The 26,589-nt window shown below is 37.0% G+C and overlaps 1 protein-coding gene across 1 annotated transcript in view; it reads right to left on the reverse strand.

Annotated features, from left to right (window-relative positions):
* Positions 1-26,589, reverse strand: part of TOGARAM2 (TOG array regulator of axonemal microtubules 2) — a 1,500,446-nt gene that overhangs the window by 681,922 nt on the left and 791,935 nt on the right. Inside the window, exon 9 of the mRNA XM_044059883.1 lies at positions 22,572-22,710. Coding sequence (XP_043915818.1) covers positions 22,572-22,710 — 139 coding nt within the window. The remainder of the gene's footprint in view (positions 1-22,571; positions 22,711-26,589) is intronic.

The raw sequence follows: 26,589 nt of genomic DNA on the forward strand, positions 1-26,589 counted from the left end.
TTCTGTGGCAGCCCGAGTTGTTGTGGGTTGTTGATGTTCTTGTTGGATTAATGTATATTATGTTTTTTTGTCACTTCTGATTTGTTTTTTGGCTAAATTTCTTAACTGGTGATATTTTAGAAGGGAAGTTTGGACTTTGGTTATCTGATAGTGTGACCAGGCTCTATCTCTCTGTTTCATTAGTAGTTTAGTATCTTTTTTAGCCATATGATTGGTTTTGATTTTACTCAAAGTGTTCTAAGGGGTGCCAGGCCGTCAAGGGTATTGAGGAATTTATTGTTAAAGTATTGGACTGCACTGTCTAACTGGAAATGTTTTAGAGGGATCCAGTCACAAATATTTAGCAGGGAGTTAAAGATATTGGTGGAGAAATTTCTTTTGCTGTGGATATATTTATATGTGATGTTTTCAGTAGGGCATATTTTGTGCAAGAGAGGCTAGATGGGCATATAGTCACTAAGAGTGTCAGGGAGGCAGCCAGAGTGGTGACATAAGGAGAGCCTATTAGTAAGTGTCCAATCCAGGATGGAATGTTTGTCACTGTGCTTGTCGATTAATGAAGTAGGTGGGGTTATCAGAGGTGTGGGTAGACCAGTCTGGGTTGAAACCTCGTAAGATAATTGTTTCTTGGTTAAAAGTTGAGGCAGCCCAACAAAGAATGTTTTTGGTTATGGAGGTATTGTTACCAGGGGGGATATAAGCTGCTATAATGATAATGTTTTGTTGTTGTTTAGCTGCAGACTGGAGACTAGTATTTCTGAATTTGTATGACTAGGGGGGATGCTTTCTATATATTCCAGGGTAAGTTTAGCCTGGTATATAATGGCTATGCCACCACCACGTTTATGAGCCCTGTCGAGTCTGTGGATACTGTATCCATGAGTTAGGATTTTGCTGTCTTTAATATTGTGTTTTAACCAGATCTCAGTTAATACTGTGATATTTGTGGAGTAAAGGGAGAGCGTAGCATGAAAATCATGGATTTTGTTAAGAATGCTTCTTATATTCATATTTATGATTAGGAGATTACAGCTGTTTTGTGGATGATTAAAGAGGTTTTGAAGGACAGAATTTCCATGTGGGTGTGGAGTCTGTTGCTGGAGTTCAGGGTCTGGATTTGGGTGTATGTTCTCGTCTAAATTAAGTAGGGATACTTTGAACAGAAATAAGTAAGTAAGTTTGGGTTGCATTTTATGTAGTAGATGTGGGGCAATCTGTAAGAGTATTTAAGCAAAAAGAGTTCTCTGTAGGAACTAGCATATAGACATGGTGACATTACAATGTCAGGTGAGATGGTGCTTGTTGGAATGTTGCTGGAGTAGCAGAATGGGTGGGATTTGGAGGTAGGATAGGGGAACGGAGTGAGTCCAAGCGCAGTAAGGGTGAATGGAGTGGGTAGAGCCCCTGCTCATAGTGTGATTAAAGCAGAAGAAAACTTATCAGTTACAATGGGATCTGAGGAAGGTTGCAACACTCTTTTAGACCTTGTAAACAAATATCTAAGGTCTACACAATTTTAAATTTGTGTCCATCTAATAATAAGAAATGTTATATATTGCAGGACATTTTGCTATTTTTTTTAGGATGCAGCAGCTGAGAATCCCAGTACTGACTACTAATGACAAGAAAGAAATTCCTTCTGGGGCTGAAATTAGGAAGGGGGGCTCTGAAGGGGAAAGGAGAAGCAGCAGCTGTCATTCCAGGCAGAATGCTCACCCACTGCAGTATCACAGTTCAGCACTTCTTCAGAAGTAATGGTTAATTACAAATAAAGTTAGAATTTAGTGGTGTAAAGTTGTTTTGTATTTACTAGTATGCAGTTGTTTTTTATAGACCGTCATTGATGTCTTAGCAGGCACTGCCTCTTATTTGTTTTTTCTTGTATATCGGTTCACAGTTTTCTATGGGAAACACTAGCCACGGTCACAGTGCGGGGGGGGGGGGGGGATAAAGAGTTCAGACACTGTACACTGTGTGGTTACTAAAAAGAGTTAGAGAACAGAAAGAGTTAGAGTGTTTCAGCAATAAACAAATATATGACTAGCTATTACAGCTGCAATGAGGCAACTCCAGATAAATGTACCCTTGTACCCTTTAGTGCTCAGAACATAAACCCAATATCTTAACAAAAACTTAACATTACATGGTAATGGTGTTTTAAAAACTCTAGAGGCAAACACCAGACTGCTCTATTACCATAGCTATTACTGTAACTTAAAAGTGTAACTAAAACTGCTGCTGTTTAATATTAAAACTAGTTACATAAATTAGTCACTAGACTTCTGGCCCAGCACTAGGCTGTTTCACAGAAATGCTGTTTCTTTACTTAATAATATAGGTAAAATGCAGTGATGTAATAACAAGCATAATAAGAAACTAGTTGCAAAACTCTATGGGCAAATATTGGGCTGTACCAGTATCTATGCAGTTTCTCTACTTAATAGTATAAGCAAAAAGTTGCAGTTTGTAATTATACAACTCACAGAAATCTAGTCCTAAGACTATAGAGATGACTACCAGATTATTTCACTCATAGTACTCACTCTAAAACATCAGTTCAGTGTTTAAAGCATAGATTTAAGTACAGACCATAATCAAATATTTCAGTGTATAATTATGCATATCACAGAAACTAGTCCAAAGACTCTAGCATCAAGTTAAGTATAGCATATATATTATTCTTTAAGAGAACTTACAGTTAAGGGCACATAATGCTGAAGGACACAGACAGCTGCATTGTGATTTAAAAATGATACCTGTAATGTTTATAAACTTGGTTCAACCAGTCTCGGACATTACATAGGAAGTGGGAGGGATATAAATTTGCTTCTCTTCTGTTTGGTGTACACTGCTTAATCATTTTTCACATATACACTGCTATTTCCAATTTTTAATAGTTTTCCCTGCTAACACAGTTTTGTCAGGATCAACTCTTTCTAGTATGATTGCATCTTTACTAATACAGGTCTTGGCTGCTGTGTCATGATCAGGTTTGGAGCATACACTCGATGTACCCTTTAAATTAACAAATCCTGTTGTGGAATCTGTTTATCCTAGTTGTTGTGCCATTAAATACAAGTTATGCCATTTTATACATATATATATATATATATATATATATATATATATATATATATATATATATATATATCTATATCTATATATATATATATATATATATGGGTCCCTATGAGTTGATCGACAACTCAAAACAGCGACAGTGACTTCACCGACAAGTCACATCGCCGACATCGCAAAACACGGAGGTTTACCGAGTAACGGATGCAAATCCGGTACTCATGCCTACCATGGTTGCATGACACTGCCACACTTAATAAACCATGGTAGGCATGAGTAGCGAATTTGCATCCATTACTCGGTAAACCTCCGTGTTTTGCGATGTTGGCGATGTGACTTGTCGGTGAAGTCACTGTCGCTGTTTTGAGTTGTCGATCAACTCATAGGGACCCATATATATATATATATATATATATATATATATATATATATATATTTCCATCTATCCATCCAAAATCCCTTTTTCCCATTTTTGCACATGGAGCTGGGCTGTCACTTCAACGGTAACAATCATCTAGAGCCAAGGTTTATAAAACTGGTTGGATTGCCCTGATGTCATAGTTCTCCCATACCAGATACGTACACACACATTCATGGCCAATTTACACACACATTCATGGCCAATTTAGAGTGTCCAGTTCACTTGCTACATGTCTTTGGAATGTGAGATGAAACTGGAGCAACTGGAAGGAACTCACACCAACACAGAGAAGACATGCAGACTCCACACAGAAGGCACCACAGCTGAGAATCAAACCAGTGAACTTCTTGCTGTGAGGCAACAACACTATCTGCTGTGCCACTGTGCCACCATATAAATAAATAAATAAATAAATATATATATATATATATATATATATATATATATATATATATATATACATATATATATATAGAGAGAGAGAGAGAGACTGTTTTCCTAGTTTCGGTTGTAACAACTGGTACACATACAGAAAATCCATGTAACTGGATTGTGCCAAATATCATGTAAAATATATCGATCACAATTGGATGCCCAATAGCATTCACCTGCAACAGTCAACCCACTCTACAGCAAAGCAGAGTCATAATATACAGAAATATCTACATCTGCTTGAAGTAAATGTGGCATAATAGAAGGGATAAATAACTGAGGATAGAAAATCAGGACAGATTGATTGTGATAAGTTTAGCTTGGATGTCTTTTGCATTTATATTTTTCTTTAGTGAAATTATTTTTTAAGTTGTTTGAAGCCTTTAAGATCAGGCACTAATCTAATGGTTTCAAGAAGTGAGTTCCAGCATGCCAGCACAATTTTAAAAAAGCCATTTTCAGTGGTGGTGAGTTTGAATGAGTGTCTTACTAGCTGACGTGTTTCATCCTGATCCATGTGAGTTGATCAGTTTTCTAATGCACAGTACATTTTTTGAATGTGGGGCAGTTCCTTTCTCGCAACAGCTTGAAAATGAATGTAGCTAGCAGAGAAGTGGAACGTGGGACTACAGATAACCATCTACCTTTCTGTAACATGGTACAATGATGCTCATCAGAGTTGGTCAGGTATATGAGGGTCAGTGTTTGGTTTTCTGTTGCTTAAATCAAAGAGTTGTTTTGAGCACAGTCAGATGTATCAGTAAGAAGAGCATATTCCAATCTAGGAAGTAATATATTAATACCCATAATGTGCCTGGCTTTTGGGGTCAGCAGATTGGATATTTTGTAAGAAACAGAGCTGGACAAGTACTTTGTCCACTTGTGCTTCTTTGAGTGCACAAACGTCAAGGGCTTTTTCAATAGTAAACCCTAGATGTTTCTGAGTATTTGTGACGGGAACGGGGTGAGGTTCCAAAGCGATCTGTTATAACAACAGGTAAATTGCCTAATAGTTTTTTTGAGGTTCCCAGTACATAATTCTACTTTTAACTTTGATGATGGAAAATTTGTTTATAGCTAGTCAATTAAAAATTATCTCAAACGTTTGTTGTACTTGTCTGGAGATAATAACTGTGTAAGCTCCTGCCACTTTAAGGGCAATGTCATCTGCATAAAGTATGCAGTTGATGATAAATGAACTGTTGTCTAGATAGTTTTTGAACCACCTTATGACATTTTTAACAAATGCACACAGGTTTCGTTTGTGTGGAGTAGATTGGAGTCGACCATTTCAAAAGCTCATTTTAGATCAAAGGAACAGGGCATCAGTTAACAGTCCTGAATCCATGTTTTTGAAAGTTTGGTTAGTGAGAGAGTATATTTCAGTGAGGATGCAGTAGTTAAAATGAAGGCCATGCTGTCCATCATTAAGAATGTCGTACTATCTTAGCAGACAGATTAAATAATATTCTTTCAATATTAATTCATAAAGACCAAACCAGATTTATCAAAAACAGAAAGGTAGAAGACAATGTAATTAGATTACTGTCCTTAACAGACTTGGCAAACAAGAAAAGAAATGAGCTTTCTATTTTAAGCCTTGATATAGATAACGCTTTCAACTCCCTAAGTTGGCCATATCTGTTTAAAGCTCTGCAAAAATACAATTTCTCCCCAAACTTTATAGGATTAATTATATAAAAAGTTCATAGCCTATGTAAAGATTGGATCTTATCTATCTAGCCCATTCAAAATATTAAGAGGTACTAAAGAGGGGTGCCCCCCCCTCCCCATTACTCTTTGCCCTGGCTATTGACCCTCTTGCAAATTATGTTAGAAATAATGGCAGTGTTAAAGGATATAAAGTGTCTGGCAAATTATCCCCAAAGATACAACTGTTTGTTGATGGCCTACTAGTAACTTCTAATGATATTGAAAATTCAGTAGATCACCTATTACATAATCTAGACTTCTTTCCAAATATCTCTGGTCTAAAATTCAATCACAACAAAACTCAGGCACTTCTAGTGAATAAAAATGTTACTATGAAACTTAGATCAAAAAGAGATATAAACTGTGAGGCACACATATTAAATATCTAGGTATCATTATTGAATCTAGTTATAAAAAAGTCAATCACATCTAATTACCAACAACTTATAAACTCAATTACTAGTCTAATAGACAGTTGGAACAGACTCTTCTTCACATTTGAAGACAGACTAACTTTAATCAAAATTATACTGTTACTAAAATCTTAATTCATTGGCCAAGCTCTAATAATCCCCCCCCCCCCCTGCCAAAATTAAACAGAAAATTAATAACTTATTACTCAACTTTTTTGGTATTCCAAAAAAAAAAACAAGAATTTCTCTTCTCTGGCACACCACAAGCTTGGATGAAGAAGGTATAGGGTCTCCAAATACTGATTTTTATTTACACTCCGCATTTATTAACATAGTGTTGCTTTGGAATAATACTTCTTATACGTCATATTTGAAATCAATACATGAAACCTTACTTCTTAATAGTAATAGGACATTGCTTGAACCATATACTCAAATACATACAAACATCTTTATATGGATTTTAAAAATATACATTCAAAGTGAAAGGTCAAAACTTGTTCTCACACCTCTTATAAACTAAATATTGCTGTTGTTCAAAAAGCTTATTTTTTCTAATCAATTAATTAAGAATGTATTAACAATTACATTTCCTATTACTTACACAAATCAATGTTTGATATCTTTTGATACTCAGAAAATGTTAGAATTTAAGAAGGGTGACCTGTTATATTGGAATGAATTTTTCTCAGCTAATAAAATAAGTTCTGCAGACTATTTGATCAGCAGATAGTTTGCAAAATTGCAATTGGCTGGACATCCAAACTTGTAAGGATTTTTTACCTACTAAGCTCCTACCCTCATTAGAAGCATACAATAACAGTAACTTAAAAATCTTGGATTTTTTTCTCAACAATTATTAACAGCTCACCCAAGAATACTTCATACATATCTGTTACTTATAAAATTGTCAGAAATTATTTTAGCAAAACAGATGTTTCTTTTTGGAATTATTCAAGTGAAGATAATAGACAAGTAGTCTCAGAAAAAGATAAAAAACTTTGTTTACAGTCGGTGATGGAGTCCACATGTTCCCTGTTCAGGCATGTATACACATGGACATTTTTACATAGATGATTTTTTACTCCACATAAACTAGCAATAATGTACAAGAAAGATGAAATGAAATGTTGGAGATGTGAACGTCCTGATGCTGACTGGATACATATGGTTGTTAACTGCAAAATAATTTTCTCAGTTTGGTTAGACTTTAAATATCTTTGTAAAGCTCTGCCTCAGCATCTAAAAGAGGACGGAGTCTGCGGCAGCCTTGCTAATACAGTCATGGTTAGGAGATAAATTGGCATCACTGGCAACCAGCAGCATAGCACCACCTACTGGGCATTTGCCAGCCCTGTTATTTGTAAATATGCAGTTTTGTGTTATGCCAGAGCATACCCAATACGAGTCTTTCAGCCATGTCTCAGTCACTGCAGTCATTTTTGTTCTGTTTAGGCATAGGCACGATTCAAAGAAAGCCCATTTTTTATTAAGACTACAGGCATTCATGCAAACAACAATGGAGAGTTTTTTTGGAGACATATATTAGAGGTCTTGGATTACATTTGATGTCAAATCAGAATTAAGAAGGTAGCTGAGATTATTATCTTGCTAATATGCATAGTAGGTCTAACAGAGGTAATCACAAAGCCTGATAAGGTAGAGTAGCTGAACCCTTTAGCAGATATATTTAGGTGATGATATACATTTTTATACTGGTATCGAGATAAGGCTGTAGGTGCAGCACAGCTTGTGCACAGCATAGGCGATGATTGACCAAGAATACTATGCAGAATACAGCTAGAATCAGCAAGTCTTATGATGGCTAGCAGATTACTGAGTAGGGCTCCTGACTTAAAGAACATAGCTCTGTACTTGAATGTTATAGTGATGGACCTCTGCAGACTAAAAGCAATGGTAGCTGAATTCTACACTATCAAGTAGTCTTCCTCCAAGGCATTTATTCCTTCAGCACTGCCTCATGCTTTTGTCAACTATAATCAGAAGGTCTGCGATGGCTGGTATGTTTTTAAAGGTAACTCTGTACTTAAACTGCAGAAGCAATATTTACTGAATTCTACACTAGCAAGGAGTCCACTTGTAAGGCACTTATTTCCTTCAACACTGTGCTGTGGTCTTGTCAGCTTGAGTCAGCAGGTCTGTGATGGCTAGGGTTTACAGTAAAGGACTTCTGTGCAGTCCAGACTGGATGACACACTGACATTTTAGCCATAAGACTGAGTCAACTAACAGAGCAACTAATTGGTGCATCATCTTCAGCAGACATGACACAAATAGTTTAGAAAAGATTCATGGCTGCATCCATTGGTCTGAAGAAAGGAGGGAGAGCTGGGAGTATGATAATAGTCTGTAACTACCTTAAGGAATATATACGGCTGAGTCGATACACTTTTTCCATGAAGAAATATATGAAAACAAAAAGGCACGATCTGAAGCTACAAGGTGGATATGTGAGAGACATACAATGACATTCACTAATACCAGTAAAGTATCTCATAAGGTCTATAAGCACACAGTACTGAGTAGATTTAGAGACTGAAGGAACTGGAGATCAGCTCCTTCAGACATTCTGCAGAAAATGAATGAACTTTGACTTTCTGTAATAATAGATAGAAGGATGTTCACATGATCTCCTGGAATGTTCAAAGTGCAATTTCTGCACATTTGTCGGCAGATTATGTAAAACTTTGGAACTAACTCTTTGGAAACTTGTACAGTCTATTCTTTGTTCAAACGGGGAAAAAGTGCATAAAAATAAATTGCAGTGTAGAATTTTTCCTGGTAGTAATTACAGCATCTTGCACTTCTCTTGAGATAAGATGTCTCTTCCTTGCAAAAGCTAGCTTGTGATATAAATTGCTTTAGTTATGGGTGCACACTTATGAGCTGTGAAAGATGAATTCCAGCTCTGTAAATTGAAAATATGCTCCTTGATTTAGGTGCTCATAGATTGTTGTTAGACATTCAGTTAAAGAGTGCATTGAAGAGTGCAGCCTGGTTTAAAAACTGCCCCAGATCAGTGAGTGGTTAAGTAACTTGCTCAGTGTCACATGGTAGGCAAACTGAGGCTGAGGGAATCAAACCCGTTACTATAAAGGAATCAGCATATAATCTCAATCCTCTGCACTAACTACCAGCTGTGCTTAACCCAGGAACCATGCATTTAAAAACTACAAAAAGTTCATAGACAAATAGTAGGCTACCAATCTGCAGACTATTACATGTCTAGCCAATACCAGAGGTCAGAATCAAACATTGAATGTTATATCTGTGAGATAAATACCTTAACCATTAAGCCAATCCCTCCCCTACATAGTAAGCTATCAGTATGTAGACTATTATAAGCCTAAGCAATAACCAGAGTTCAGAATTAAACCCCATACCTTGCATCTCCAATGTTAATACCTTAACCTAGGAGTCAGCAAACTTTTAATAGTGTTGTACAGAAGTAATGTTGCAAAGTCACTCAGTGTGCTAACCTAAGCCAGGGTTGTCCGACCAAAAAAAAAAAAAAATTCTTTAGGTTTTTCTATCATGGAGCCACTTCTGTCTTATATACAGGTATGCACGCCAATCAAAAATTGCAAAGCAGAGCCACTTTTGTTCAATGCAAAACAGTGGATTCACTGACTTCAAACAGGATTTTCAGAGGCAATACGGGACATGAAATTTGGCTGCTGAACTCAGGACAGTCCCGCTCACATAGGGAAGTCTGGCAACCCTGACTTAAGTCCACCATATTTTTATATATAACAACCATTGAAATGCATTAACTTGATCTTGTATTAATGTGTTTCCAATTCAATAAATAACTAGTTATGATCACTCTCTCTCTGTCTGATCTCTCTCACACACAGTCTCTTCAGCTTTCATATATGCATTCACTCACTCTCTCTCTATCCGATTGTTCACCTACACAGACTCTTCAGATTTCATACATGCATTCATTCACTCTCTCTCTATTTCTGATTGCTCACCCACACCGTCACTTCAGCTTTCATACATGCATTCACTCACTCACTCTCTCCAGTCGCTCACATACACAGTCTCTACAGCTTTCATACATGCATTCATTCACTCTATCTCACTCTCTGATCTCTCTCTCTCAAGTAAATTTTTTATGAGATCATAATTACGCTATTTCAGTTCACTCAGCGTGCCATTGAAAATCATTCCACTTGCCACACTTGGCACGCACGCCATAAGTTGCCGACACCTGCCTTAACCATAAGGCCATTCCAAACCCAGCAAAAAGATCGAAAGCAACTCTCATAAAGCATTGCTTATTCTGCTTAGTAGTAAGGGTTTGTTTCCAATATCATAACTGCAAAGCATGAATATTCTTGTATTTTCTCAAATTTCTGTTAATTGTATTAAGTACACTACTCTGGTGTGCTTATGTTTAGTTACTTGTTAGTGTGCATGAGTTATAGCTATTTTGTAATGTAGCTGTTAATCTGTGTTATATGGTCTTAATGCAAATTACATTGGGCAGAAACTTCTGTAAAAGTTTGGAAGAGACCTTGTTTTATCAGAAAACATAAAGAAGTACAAAGTAACATACCAGATAAACAAACAAAAAAGCCTACAAGAGAAGTATATGTGAGGAGGTACTAAAAACAGACATGCAGAGGTTTTAAATGAGCTTGTGAGTTTTATTTATAAAACAAATGAGTTCAAAGTTTAAGTACTCAAACATAATTCACAAAACACTGAAAAACAAAAACCTTTTATAACTATTGTTTTTTTGCAGGGGGGGCAAGCCATCCTGCACTCCCAACACCGCCTGCTATTTATATATACCAAGTCTGAGACTGCATTACAGTGGGGCAAGGGCAAATAACCAGTCCCTGCTGTACCACAGTCTTACACATGAGAAGACTGGCAATTTGAAATCCTTTTTCATTTGATCACTTTTGCCAGTCTTTTCACTGTTATATGACACCTGTATCAACACACACACACACACACACACACACACACACACACACACACACACACACACACACACACACACACGTATATATAGATAGATATTCACATATACACACACATATGTATATTTCGATAGATATTCACATATACACACACACACATATGCATGAACATGCACATGCATACAACTACCTACCCCGCCTTACACACACACACACACACACACACACACACACACACACACACACACACACACGTATATATAGATAGATATTCACATATACACACACATATGTATATATAGATAGATATTCACATATACACACACACACATATGCATGAACATGCACATGCATACAACTACCTACCCCACCTTACACACACACACACACACACACACACACACACACACACACACACACACACGTGTGCTCACAGGCATAGGTCCATAGATACTTACTAGGCTATTGATCTTAAAGAATCTTAAGAAGCCTAGTGTCACATTCATATTGTAGTTCTTAGCCTTTATATTTTGCATATGAATAATCCAGACATACTGTATGTTGGGATTTTTACATGTTCTCCTATCTATGAGGGACGGGGTGCTAAACCAGTTGTGAATTGGAGGTTATCCATACATTCATCTAAATTACATTTGAACAGAGTAAGAAAGATAGATGGACAGGATAGATAGATAGATAGACAGATAAAAAGCGGTATACATTTTTAGTTATTTATTTATTTGCTTGTTTGTTTGTTAATTACTGATTCACATAGACCTTTGTCAAGTTTAAACAAGCAAAACTTTCAAGTATCTTAGGGGCCACTGAAATCAAAAAGAGCAATTACCTTTCATAAAACAAGACAGACATGGGTAGACCATGGAGTGGATTAACTCAAGAAGCATTTTTTTAGAACTGCTTTCCAGAGAAAGCTATGGAATTAAAAAAAAAACTGTGAAAATTAAAGAATACTTGTGACAGAAATAAAATAATTTTTTTAGTGCTTGAGTCAAGAGAAGTAGGCTGGTACATAGAACTAAGATTTGCAACTTACCCATTCTGTAGAAAAAGTGGAATATAGTGCAGACCAAGCAGTCCCTCTTACATATCAGTAAATTGTGTAATCCCTTTTAAACAGAAAACAGCTGGTATGTGATCACCATTTGTCAGCATACCTAAATCACCTTCTACTTGTGACAGGTACTATTTAGTTGACAGATACTAACTAATATGTACTTTTCTCAGCATCACTTTTTATATGAACTTTTTTCATTCTTTCCAGATTATTTTCTGACTTTAATTCAAGCAAGATAAAGTGATGACAGAGAAGTTATTCTGGCAGCACGTTTTTGCTTGTATAGTACTCTGAATTTTCATGGCCCTTGGTAATTTATTAACTGAACTTCAGCTCTAAAAACATTCCTGCTGTAGGTGGTAAAGCATGCATTTTATTTCACTGAGATTGACTGTTGACCAGCAGTGTAGACTACATTACTGTTGAAGTAAGAGGATACAGTCTGATACAGCGCTGTATTTGGTAATGGTTAGTCATTCAACCATGCACAAAGGACAAAACCTTTAATTCTTGCCTGGCTACTCTCATCATCTTAAAATACTGGAAGAATTAATAATTTCTGATTAGAGGCTCCACAGACATAATCAAAAATGTAAGAAGACAAGAGGAGCATTGATATCTACCAGACCTGAAGAAAACAGCTTAGAAATTATTTTAATGTGGCAATTACAACATGTTGGGCGAAGGAATAAAAGGTTAGTATAATCATGTAGAGAATCCCATGATGGACAATGCCATAACTAGATGAGTCATGGGTGCCCATAAAAATGCTTTGTCCTGTAACAGTCTGACCAATGACACATTAAAACCCCTGACCACAGCACGAATATGCTGCTTTCTTCCCAAGCAATCACAAGTCTTCCCTGCATAATATCAAGTCCTTTATTATACAGTAAAGGCTTCAGGACCTCATTCAGACTTTTAGCCAAGTCTTTTGCTGCTGCCGTTATGAGATATTGGGTGGTATTCTTCAACACTTTTTGTGCCTTTTTCAGATTTGGATAAAAGAAAAATGGAGCAAACTAAGGTTGAAAACTAAATGAAGTCACAAAAAAAATACATATGGGTACTGGTAAAGATCTGAATGTTGTGATGTCAGTGCAATGTGTATTGTCATACATTTTGTCAAATACCATGCAGCTTTGCAGTTTTATGGTGAATAAGGTCTTGAACTGCTTTAGGTCAAGTGAAGGTGTTTTTTTTTTTTTTCAAGAAATTAATAATGCTAAAAGCAGGTATATTAGCCTGATTTAGAAAGGCCACATTGAGATTTTGGGAAATAGAATGGGCAGTACCTTGGACAACTCTGTACAACCGCCAGCAAACCTCTGTATCATGGCTGTTGTATGCATACAGGAAGCTCTCATTTTCACTATAATTTCAATTGCTCTAACACTCAGACTTGTAAACTTTTAACTAGCTGCTTCCCGGACCTTTTACCTTTATCTGTGTAGATTGCCCAAGTTATCTGCATTTTTTTTCCAAGGAACATTTACAGCCAGCACATTTTTAAGTGATTTGAGGTCTGAACATTGAACTTCAGGGGGCTGGCTGACAAAAGATTGCATCACTGCAATCTGCTTTATGATCAGATGTTTCAAAATTTTGTTGATGTGCTAAATTTTTTTTAATTCTTTCAGTACATTCTTCAGAGGCTCATTCTCTTATGGGGAAAGCCGTTCTGTGCTTGTTAGCTCCAATGTGCTTTAAACAAATATACCTCTCCTCACGGAATTTACTACAGGTGCTCATTTGCTAATAGCTCATGGTACACCTGCTTGCTGCCACTTGCTCGAAAAAGGAAGTGCTCTAATTCCCACTAGTCTGATTAGTCATTTCTACTTAGCTCTCCCAACACCTGATCCTATAAACCACATAGCCCTACCAGAATTTAAACCCTAAACCTAAAACTCCCACCAGGTTCCCAGCCCGACTCCTCAGTCCCTTACCCTAAACCTCTACTCCCCCTGCCTAACCTTAAAGTCCCCAAGCACTCCCTAAAACTTCAAGTCTCTCCCACAAACCTAAATTCCCCAGTTTCTAACCCTAAATCTCCCTTTCCACTCCCTGAACTTAAAATGCCAACCATACTCCCTAATCCTAACCCCCGGCTCCTTCCCCACAGCTGGTTTTCTGAACTTATATTGGAGTTTGAGCAGTGCTCTCTCCCCATGGCCACTTGGCGGAACTAATATTTGAGTTCAAGCATGAGCAGCAGCCTAGCCAAGGTATGAAGAGGTCGGGTCCCCAGCTTCAAGATGGTGGTTTTCGAGTGCTTGGGATTCAAGCACCTGTTGTGAATCCCTCTTCTGATTGAGAAAATCCAGCCTTACGCTGCACACATCAGCTTATCATTGCTCTTCCAAACTATACTTTTCTGAACTGACATTCAGCAACAGTAATAAGGGCATAGTCGAATTATCTCTGTTTCACAGTGCTGCTGTGTTATGCCCAGGTCACAGCTGGTAATGAGGGTAATGAAGACGTAATCAGGGTAGGAAGTTTAGCCACAACCTGGAGTATCACTGATAATCTGCTTTTCTTCAGGATGACAAGTCATTCAAGAATTAGATAAGTTATAATTCAGCCTGATTTCCTGCTGTTCCTGAACAGAGGCAGAATGCAAAGCCTGCTTATGGAGGAAGAGGTAGTTACCCCCTGGATTAACACAAATAAACAGATGAAATTAAATCGCCTAAATATAGAAATGTGAACTGTCTCAAACTGGCCCAAAGATGTCATTCCATATTAATTCTAATCCATCTAGTAGACTCTTCACCAAAGAGTGTTCTTTTCAAACATATAAAGGTTCTGAAGTTAAATATACAATTTCAGTCTAGTTTTGTTTAGATTTAACTTCCCTAAGTAAACTACTCAAACATAGTCTTTGATGCTGACAGTGATGTATAATAATGCATGACATAGAATGCATGAGAGAGGAAAGGTTGGTTGGCAGATATGCTGTCATGAACACTCCCAGTTACTTCTGCAAATAAATGAAATTTTTATCCATTTAGAAACTGAGTGCTTTGCTGGAGAGAAAGATGATATTTGCGTGTGTGTGTGTGTGTGTGTGTGTGTGTGTGTGTGTGTGTGTGTGTGTGTGTGTGTGTGTGTGTGTGTACACGCGCGAGTGTGTCACACAGAACTGTTATATAAATAAGATGGCTGTGTATTAAGGAAAATCATTTTGTACAGAAGCCAAGAAATATTCAAATCCAGCAGTGAATGATGTACAAAATATTTTATTATTGACAATGCCTACATGCTATAGTCCCATGTTTCCAAAAATGGGGTCCATGAACTCCTGGGTATGTGTATGATAAATTCTAGGGCTCCGCAAACTCACTTGCACCCACCTGGATTTCAAGCATCATCCACAAGTAACTTTGTAAATGAAAAAAGAAAAGTTACACCGTTCATCCACAATTTATTAAGAAAAAAAAAGAAACTTCCCTGTTTGCAGCTGAGCAGCTTAATTTCCACATTTACAGCTAAGAAGCTGTTTGCCTTGAGTTTTTAGAGAAGATGAAGGAACAACTTCCACGTTTGCGGCTGACACTGAGCAGCTGCTCACTTGCCTGTGTTTTCTGCCAGCAATTAGAACTTGGAGGGAAATTTAAACAACTGTTCTGTTCCCTCCAAGTAAGACAGGTCCTGGATTTATGTTGGTCACTGTATGGGTATGCTTTCTCTCCCTTTTTCCAGCTAATAGAAATTACTGCAGAGCTGATCCAGATGATCTTGTTGAAATACCCTGAAGGTATTTATTTTCTGTTCAAGGTTGAATAAGAAGCTGTTCCTGTTGAGAGCTGTCAACTGTCCAGATTTTCACAGAATGTCCAGATTTTTGCCTTATTTGGTCTGTTTCCTCATAAAATGGTGTTTTTCTGGCAAATCCCTGGCAAATCATTGAGGACTAGAGTCAGAAAATAATGGAAGGCATTTGAGCTTTAGACTTCATATGCTTCAGAAAATCCATACTACTGCAAAAATTGTTCTATCAGCTTTCTAAGTTTATAAGCAAAATATTTAAAATGTGTCTTTCATTTTGGCCTCCCCCCCCCCCCCCCCCACACACACATTATGACAGGCTTTGTCTAGATTTCTTGTTCTGAAGAGGTTGAGAGTATGTGTGTGTGTGTGTGTGTGTGTGTGTGTGTGTGTGTGTGTGTGTGTGTGTGTGTGTGTGTGTGTGTGTGTGTGTGTGTAAGATGCAGGTAGCATACCCTTCAACTGTCCAGGTTTTTGCAGAATGTCAAGATTTTTGCCCCATATGTTCGTGTGTTCCTCATAAAATGATTGAAGTTGCTAAATATGACAGACATTTGAGTTTTAGACTTATAATGCTTTAGAGTAGAAAACTGCATACTAACAGAAATCCTGTTATTTTAGCAATTTTCTAAGTTCATGAGAGCAATATTTATAGTCTGTCCCTATTTATTTTAGGGTCTGTCCAGATTTCTTGCACTAAGAGGTTGAGGTATGTGTGTGACAGAGTAAAATGCCCTAGTTAGGGTTAGCAGGTGTTAATTTGTTTAGGCTCTAACCCTGTACCTTAGCTACAGTAAACAACAGCCTGAATCCTCTCTACTCTAACTACCAAGCTGCATTTTCAAGAAACTGAGTTTCAGGTAAATTTTTAAAAGAATTTAGTTTCAAGTGCGTTTTCAAGGAATTGTGAGCTTTAAGGGAAGAGACGTTTACTGCCGCTCACGCTATGTCTGTGTATAATGTGTAACTGTTTTATTTAGCAAATGGTATCACTAGTGCTTTAAAGTAGTTTAAAGCAGTAGCACAACAGGTAACATACTTGCATTTTAATGCAGAAGGCTGCAGGTTCTACTCCCACAGCATGGATGTGGATTGCTGATACTGTGTTGCATTTTCAGGGGGTGGGGTGCTTTACTCCTGAATATGTCCTCCTTTGGATGAGATACCTAGTAACTATGAACCTGTCTTCAGTTTGCCATCCATCCAATATTACCAGCTTACCATTTTTTAACATAACATAAGTAGGCAATTTATTCTTCAATGTCAGCAAGCACTGAGTTTTGTAAATGAAACACTGAACTATAAAGTTGTTTGCTAGCAGCAACCTTTTCATTAGTTACACATCTCATGAATGTGGAATTATTCAGATGACTTTTACTTCTGCTGAGATTGTGCATATTGACTGATATTGGCGGATTGTAATGGCAGAAGTTTGAGTGGCCTTTTATGGTTGAAATGTTCTGAATTGGGCAGTTTTGTCATTATTGGTTCATATGTTGTTTCATTGTTTACTGGAAAAATGTGCAAAACTATACATTTAAAACATGCTCTACAAAGTGGTGCTCTATTATACAAGGCATGAAGCAGTCCTAGTTAGCAGTGTGGTACATTGTGATCCATGAATACTTCAGGCACCATTGCTATGGCTGTGGAGCTGAGTACATAACATGCAGATAATGGGATCCACTCAGTGCAGATCCTGCTGACTGCGGGTCTGTGGCATCATTTTGGTTCATGGAGCTACAGTGTGTAGTTATCATACTCACGTGCTATGGATGGTGTGCCATATTTGGTGGCTCCAAATGAAGATTCAGACAGACACAGTAGTAGAACAGGGCTGCTTGTCTGATGCTGTTGTTCAACCAAATTCAGCAGAATACAATACCAAAAAGAGGTCAACTTGGTCTGGCAGTCATGTTTTTTATAACATTAGACTGCAGTTGTCCAAATGTAAATTTCATCAGCAACCCCATTATCTACTTTGCATTTCCCATGTTTGTGAATCATAAATTATGCTGCGGATCCTAATTTACATACTTGCTGCACACCTGGACTCATCTAGGTATTCAGTATTGTGTCACACTACTCCAGGGAGTTAGGGCACCTCTAAGAATTGTGTAATTCTTGGATATGGTTTGGATTGTGCACTAAAAGCTGTTGCATAGGATGAACCTCTCCAAAATTAGAGGTTCAAATCAAAGGAGCCCAAAAAGTACAGCAACATAATTGACATAACTAGAATAATAGAAATTCATAGAAGGTTTTGTTATACATCTTTCATCTTTCAGTGTCACAACTTATGGTGCCAAGACAAACAGGTCTATTAAAACATACAATGAAAAGACATCACTTCTTTCTTGTTTACTGTGTATAGAAGATAATATCAAGATCTTTATGCTAGTTGTATAACTTGTTAATGAAGCAAGAGAAAATAAGAAACTTCTGGACAGTAAGAAATACCTCCTACGTATTGCACTGGAAGAGGGGTGTGTCCTTTGCAACTCCCATGAGGGGCTTTACCTCCATATGCCATACTTCTATATAAACTAAGCCCTAATACCCTTTGCTTCTATGCAGACTACTTCCATGGTCACTATACCTTGAAGAAAGGGCAAAAGCAGTGGTTGAAAATGTCAGCTTTCTTAGTTACAAGTGTCTGAGGCTGTTGAAAATTATAGTATTTGCATTTTAGAATGGTTCCCATAAAAATAATGTGCATGTCCTCATATGATATCAGATAAGTCATAAGATTTGGCAGCCAGACAGAGGAGAGTGACTATGTATCAGGGCCAGTAAACTGGCTGCAGCAGTTGCCCACGTCAACAGCATACTCCGCTACTGCAGGAGGAATGCACTAGAAACATCAAGCCTTATGAAAACTGATAGAGCATCATCAAAAGAAATCAAAAAGTCAAAAGTGGGTGGACAATGCATGAGTCTTTTCACAACAAATCTTAATTCATTTGGTTCTCACATGAAAGCTATTGTCTTTCTTCTTCATTAGAAACATGTCATAGTTAAAAGAACATTGAAAAGATTGAAAAGTGAGTTACTTTTCACATACTCCAGTGCTGCAGTAAGAAAAAAAAAGACAGAAATACCTTTTATCACTGCATATTATTACTACTGTTTAGGAAGAATAAATAAGGTGCCCTGCGAACCAGGAAAGTCAAGGGTAGTAAATGTTAAAACTATTGTCTGGTATGGATTTCCTTACTCCCCTGTAGTAAACCACTGACTGACTTCTGAAAGAGCATGTTTAAGTTGAATGAGCATGTGCACAATACATATGCAAGCACAAACAGAGGTCACATGCTGGACAGAGATAAATGTAGGCTGTTCAACTTCCCAACTCTCTGTTACACAAGGAGGAAGTTTTCAATACCCACAAAGGTGGGGAGCATTCTACGGCTCTACCTAGTTAAATTTCTTGTCATTCAAAAGTTTTGAGGCACAGTGGTCAGGGTGATATTAGACCCCAAATGATGGTCTTTTTATTCAGCTATATCGAGGAACTGGAAACAATTGACAGAGGATCATTACTGGTAGATAATGTTCAATGTTCTATGTGTTGATATCTCAAACTCAAAACACTGAAGGAAACCTTACTTGAGTTTGTCAGCAGTTAGTGGATGTGAAAAAAAACTTTCAAAATAGTTATCTACTGTGCTTTGAAATATTTCCAGGTTGTTATTTGTAGTGGTAAACCATTTCATAAAGCACCTGCTATCCCAAGATAAGATATTCTCCCCAAGCCAGTTCTGAAAACTGGATATTTAACAGTGAGACCAGAGTTTCATACTCCAGGATGGTTAAAACTAAACTCGATCCCTATGGAAACTGCCAGTGAAGCATTTTTCAAACATTTGTAAATTAAAACCAGGTTACCCCAAATCAAGCCACAAATCTGATATCTGATCCAATTGATTTGCCTAGTGAAATATTTTTGGATTTTCTCCAATCTTACCAGTTGAGATCTATTGTGCATACAAGCTGAAGAACAATTTTCAGTGTAAGGTCTACCTATCACCTTGTAGAGTGGAAGAACCCTTTTAGCCGTCATGGGAATGTAGCATAAAGTAGAGCAGCATTTCCTACTAACAATAATTATGTTACCTTCACAGGTAATCCTGCGATCTACAATTTCACTGCTGAGAATTACATTGCTCAGTGCATAGTAATAACAAGAGTTACTTGTTCCAGAATGAATAACCATCATTTTATTGATAGTAAATTCCTTATGGCTACTCCTAAACCATTAATATAGATTATCAGTGGACCTCTGAATTCTTGATTGATCTTTAACTGACTTCACAAGAGATCCAATTTTTGAGTCATCAGCAAACTTGCTGCCCCAGAATGCCTTCTCCACAGGAAACTCAGTCATTCATAAGTTGAATGAGACTGGCCCCAGTCTTGAATATTTGTTTATATGTGCTGAGGGATCAAAAGCAGCCATAAGATACAAGTCATCCAGAGGATGTATTTTATGTGTACTAGGGAATCTGTAAAGCAGGAGTAAGAGGAAAATTAAACAAGCAAGCAGTACATTGTCCCATGAATAGTGGGAAAATACCTTACCACCAGATTTTCTCAGTGATAAAATGCTCCTGGTGCAACCAGCTAGTCATTCAGTGTGACATCCTGGCTAGGACAATATCAATTTGCAAGAGGTACAACCTCATTTGTATGTGCACCATTCTTTTCATGGTACCAAGTGTAGGCAGGAAGCACCTGTGTACAATAAAGGGTACCCCTCCCCAGTATCAGTGGACGGTGAGTTTTTGTTAATGCAGACTGGTCGGCACCATCATATACACTTTATGTGTCCAATCTGGGGGGGGGGGGTTGAGCACTTTCTTGCACCCCTGTTTCATCCTACAGTACCTACCCCAGTGCACCACTTCCACCCCAGGTCTGCCAGTTCCTTCTTCTTTTATGCACCTGGACTTTCTGCAATTAAGCCTGGGGCTGGTGCAAAGTCTAGAGATGTCCTGGGAGATCTTGCTGTTGCCTTCAACTGGGGGGATTCTTCTTAGATGATCTCCACCTTAATCCCCTCCTTTTATGCAGTTACATGGGTTTCATCTGAGGGATGGGCATGCAATGGGGACATCGGGGTATATCACCCCTGCCTCCACAGTTGCTCACCCTTCCCCTCCTTGTACCATGCCCCCTCAAAGCTATGTCCTTGGCCTTCACCAGGGATTGTTGCAGGAGACACCCACTGGCCCTTACTCCTCTCCAGGGATGGGCACACCCATCCTCCATGCCAGCACCTCAGATGCCTGAGCCACTAATCAAACCCAGTTCACCTGGGTCACAGTCAGGGCTTTATGCCTCTACCCCATGGTGCTGGCTTGTCCATTTGATCTTAGTATATGTCTAAGTAAGAAACGGTCTGTGTTTTAATTGTTTATATTATCAGCAAGCAATTTTTGTAGGGTAATACCATTTTTCAATATATGATATAATTTATTACTTGCCTGCTTCACAGGTGTCTACTTTTGACATTTTACTTCACAGCTCATAAACAAAAGATAAATAAAAGCAACGATATTTACTATCATGCTAATGTGGACCATTATTGGAGGACCATTAGATTATAAAATTTGAGCCTACAAGCCTGAAATATATTGAATAGCAAACCTCATTACTAGTGCAGATTCAGAAACGAACTCTATCGTGGGTCCTACAGGTGAGTAAATCTTGGAGACTGATATTCCGGGCTTTGACATTGAAAATTTAACAATGCAATCATCATGGGACTAATGTCCTCAGTCTGATGGTCTCTGGTAACATGATAGTAAACAAAGCAAAACAGCTTCTTTAGTAAACAAAGCAAAAGAGCTAGGGTTACCACCTGTCCCACTTTGCGAGGGACAGTCCCTCTTTGGGCAGTTGTGTCCTGACAAAAAACATTAAAAATGGCAAATGTCCTGAGATTGTAGGACATAATTATGTCCCATATTTTATGTAATAGTTGCATAAAATAGTTATTTATGTATCTAAAATACCTAAATGTTACAAGAAACAGAATAAGCAACTAAACTGCTACAAGAATAAGCTTTTATTTAGGCAAAAAAGTAAAGTTCTATCCTTTGTACTGACCGTGGGTATGTGTCGGCCTGTAAAATCTGATGTGTGTCCAGAAAATGTCCCACTGCAATTTGAAAAGGTGGCAACCCTAAAAAGAGCTCTTTTTTTTTTTTTTCGTGCTGAAACTGTATGCAGTGTTTAAATAGGGATTGAAATTTGCTGATCCGGTCAGAAAATTTTCTCTGATGTTCATGAACTAGGTGTTTGTTGTCATAGATTTATTAACAACATTAAGTCATGATTACAGGGCTTTGCTGTATTTTAAATCATCTGATATAAAACCTTTCTCATAACTTCTATTTCCTTATTGGATCCAGCTGAGAAACATCATATTCCATCTGCCACATTTAAACTTGTCATAAGCTATTTCGATACATCATTTACACTCTTTGTGGAATTCGTCTTAGCGGTTCCTATTCCATTCGCTTGCATTACTGTTCTTTTAATTTAACGTCAGCAGTAAAGCCTCTTAACCAACAACTGAGTACAGTGTATAAGTACTGAATCGTCATACCAAGATCCAAGTACTGGGGCACCCACTTTACATTGGTCAACTTTGATATTAAACTTTCTGAGTTAATATTTTATTCAGACTCACCAAGCCATACCTTCATAAGTTACAGTGTTATTTTCAATGCATGGTGGCTCTCCCTTCAGCTGAACCTTCTCACGCTGCAGTTGTTGGAACTCTTCCTTCTGCTTTCGACGCATCTTTTCTTTAGCAGATTTTGAAATGGCTACTTGAATCTAAAAAGTTACAATAACACAATAAAATCTTTCAAGACTTCATTCAGTTTTTAGGATAAATATCATGGGTGATAAGTAGGTAAAAACTTGACGCAATACATTTAAGCACATCTATTACTTACTTCTCTACAATTAATCAAAGTAGTTTCATAAAATTGCACATAAATAATTTTATGATAAACATACAGACTACCGTACAGAACTGATATACATCATCCAGATGTGTCCTACCATTGTCTGCACAATAAGATATGGTTGCGGATATGATGGGGTAGTGTATTGAAATGGCTAGAACACTTTTCTAATGGAACCAGAGTCTTTCTATTTTGCTAGTTTGTTGTGTAGTTCAAAGCAAGTGAAACAGTACTAAGAAACAACTTAGTTCAAGACCAGTGTCAGTGATACCCAGTTTGTTCTTTCTTTCTTTCCTGATGGATAGCTGTTATCTGCAATATGAATGCTGTCTGGCAGTGATTGAGGTGTCAAGAAATGTTGATTTTGTGTATCAAAACTTCACTCAGCTGCAGGATCTAATTCTTCTATACAGTCTCTATTTGATAACATGATGAATTTTAAAAGTATTTCTGGTTTAATATTCAATGAAGAAAAAACTAAAATACTACCTATATATACACGAAAAAATATTCTCATTAGTGATTTTACTAAATATGTACCCAGTTCAGGTCAGATAACTTATTTAGGTATAATACTATCTAAAGATATTAAATCTATTATATATAATAATTATAATACCTGTTTTCTTAATATACAAAATATTTTTAATACCTGGAATAATATGTTTTTTACTATGGAGGAGAGACTTACAATTATTAAAATGATAATATTCCCCAAGATTTTATACTTAATACAATCAATAATACTTCCACCTACAAAAATAATTATCAAGAAACTGAACACACTAATGTTAAATTTCTTATGGGCACCTAATAGACCTAGGATTGCATTAAAGAAACATACTAATAGCTGGTCTCAAGGGGTATTTCTTTTCCAGACTTTAATTTATATACTATCTCTTCTATTGTAAAAGTTATTACTTTATTAATAGATCAGTCATATGTCACAAAATGGAAAGATTATTGGGAGCTAATTAATATACACTTCATGAAAATCTCCTTAACACATAAAAATATGATTGTAAATAACTCCATGTTATGGTTACTAAAGGAATTTTGTACTTCACCTATTACACCTAAACATATGGTTTGTTACCCATTAAATATTATTATTAGTTATCGTAACTTTATATTCATGCACCCTAAGTATAGGGAATGGAATGTTATTGTATTTCCTATAATGTATACTCAGGGTATGCTTTTGTCATCTACTTCTGAAGGAACTCATTTAGCTATAGATAATGATCTAAAGTACTGGTATCAGTTGATATCTGATAATAAAGTTAAAAATCTAGATTTCTTAAAACAAGAATTTGATCTAAGAGAAACTTGCTGGTTAGAGGTTCAGACCTTTAGACAACATCTCATTAATAAAATAGATTTAATGTCTATAACTGTTAAAGAATCTATTCCAACACTGATTGATTACTTGATATTAAATTTACAACATAAAGTTTCTGATAAAGGTAAACTTTCATACATACATAAAGTTATCAGACAAGAAACTTTTTACAGTGTAGATTCATACTGGAATTATTTCACTTCTATTAATGGGGACCCACCAAATCAACAAGATAAACAATATATATTGGAATCTGCTTATAGAACTACGTCTTCCATTGTCTGGAGATTTTATACATGGAAATTTTACATAGATCTTTTATACACCTTTGATGATGAATAAAATAAATAATAAAGATAATCTATGTAAGAGATGTAATGTAGAAATTAATGCTGACTGGGCTCATATGTTTTATGACTGTATAAAATTGAAAGAATACTGGAAGTCAATTAATGAATTTTTGCAGGCTCTTTTTACAGATAATTTCATTATTTCTAAATCTCTTATATTATTCAACACACCTGTACCTCAAAGTGTTAAAAAGGTTAAGCTTCCCTTGTTATGGTCTATTCTAGCAGTGGCTAGGAAAATAATAACTAGAAACTGGATTTCAGATACACCTCCTTCGTTCAATGAATTTAAAAATGTTATGAATATAGTGTGCCATATGGAAATAAACACAATTAGGACTAGAACAAACAGAAAAACATCTTATTTTATTGTATGGGATAATTTACAAAATTTGTTAAAAAAATTTTAATTTCAAAAAAAAAAAAACTTCACTCAGCTAATATGCATACAGCTAACTTATATTGGTTATGTAGTAACTGTAATTGTATGGACTGATGTGCAAAGTGTTCTGCATGTTTTAATTAAAACAGATTTTTAAATGGTAATAATGGGCGCTGAGGTCACCAGTATCAAATGCTGCAAGAAAGAAAACAATTATCTTGCCCCCGGCTTAAAACAGTTTATTTTGTTTTCCGTTGTTTTTTTTTTTTTTTATCCATAGTCAAAGTTTTGTAACTTCGAACATAATGTGTTGAACATTACGTGTTCCAAGTTATAAGACTTCGACTATGTGATATAGACCCAACCTAGTGTACCTCTCTTACCACACACACACCTGTAAATAACCTCAGTTTTCTTCTCTTCATGTCTCTTGTCTTCTCTATATGCCCCTATACTACCTGCTACACCCTGCAGTACTCTCTCTCTCTCCAAGCCAGACTTGCACAGTACCTTCGTCCACATCTTGCATCATCCCTTCTCCCTTTTCCAAATACCCTTATTCTTTGCAGCTCTCTGTTTTCCTATCACCCACTCACAAACAGCCCACATTTTAAAGTGATCGTCAAATTTGTTCATAACCTTTGTTTCCCCCTTTGTCCCCCAGTCTTTCACTCTCATTGGGCTACCCGCTATCTGCTGCAACACTCCACTCCATTGATAATATCATTCCTTCTCCTTACTACCTCTTTCACTCTTCCACAAACCCACAATCTCCTTCACTATAACATCTTCCACCACTACATATTTCTGAAAGTCTGGCAGACCTGATCATCCATTCCTGCCATCAGCCATCAATCTCTACTTACCTATGCTGGCGGTTTTCCTTCATGACACAAATTCTATGTATGTGTCTTACATCTCCTCTATACATTGATAAGCTGAGTTTAAACATGGATGACTTATTGAGTATAGCACTTAACACAGTACCATCATCAAAACCACATGCATCATAGCCACAAAGTATAGAGCATTCCCTACCATTTATTCTGCTAGCTTCCCATCTTCTTAGACCAAATCATCCCATTTTCCTTTGCCATCTTATTCACACTTGGAAATATCCTGATTCCTAAATACTTTTTTCTGTGCCTTTTACTAATGTTAAACCTGCTTCACTTATCCTTCTCCCCAGAAGGGCAGAAGTTCCACTTTATCTTTGTAGTTCCTCATACCAGCCCTATCCCCAAACTAATGAAATTCCATCAGATCCCCCTGGAGCCTGATCTCAACATTTCTTAGAGAAATCAAACAGTTATCAATGAACAGAGAATAGAAATTCAATGCAACCCCCCCTCACAATATCCCTTTCCTTTATGATACGCCTAGTTTGTTTTGCTATCACATCTATGACAAAAAAATAATCACAGGACAGAAGTTGGCTTGGCCTTGTTCCTTTATCCTACTGTACCTTCTGAGCTAACACCCCAATAACCACTACCCTAATTGTCATTTCCTGCACAAAGTTTAAACACCCCAAATCCACACACTCACTGTTCATTTTCCATAAGTTCTATACAGATCCCCTTCTCACAAAATGAAAGGTATTTTTTATATCCATTAACACTGCCTGAGTCCCCCTGATTTTTGTACTCAGTTGATATATCCCAGCAGGTC

The sequence above is a fragment of the Protopterus annectens genome, chromosome 1.part2 (assembly GCF_019279795.1).
Source record: "Protopterus annectens isolate FY-2018-M chromosome 1.part2, PAN1.0, whole genome shotgun sequence".
NCBI classification, from domain to species: Eukaryota; Metazoa; Chordata; order Ceratodontiformes; family Protopteridae; genus Protopterus; species Protopterus annectens.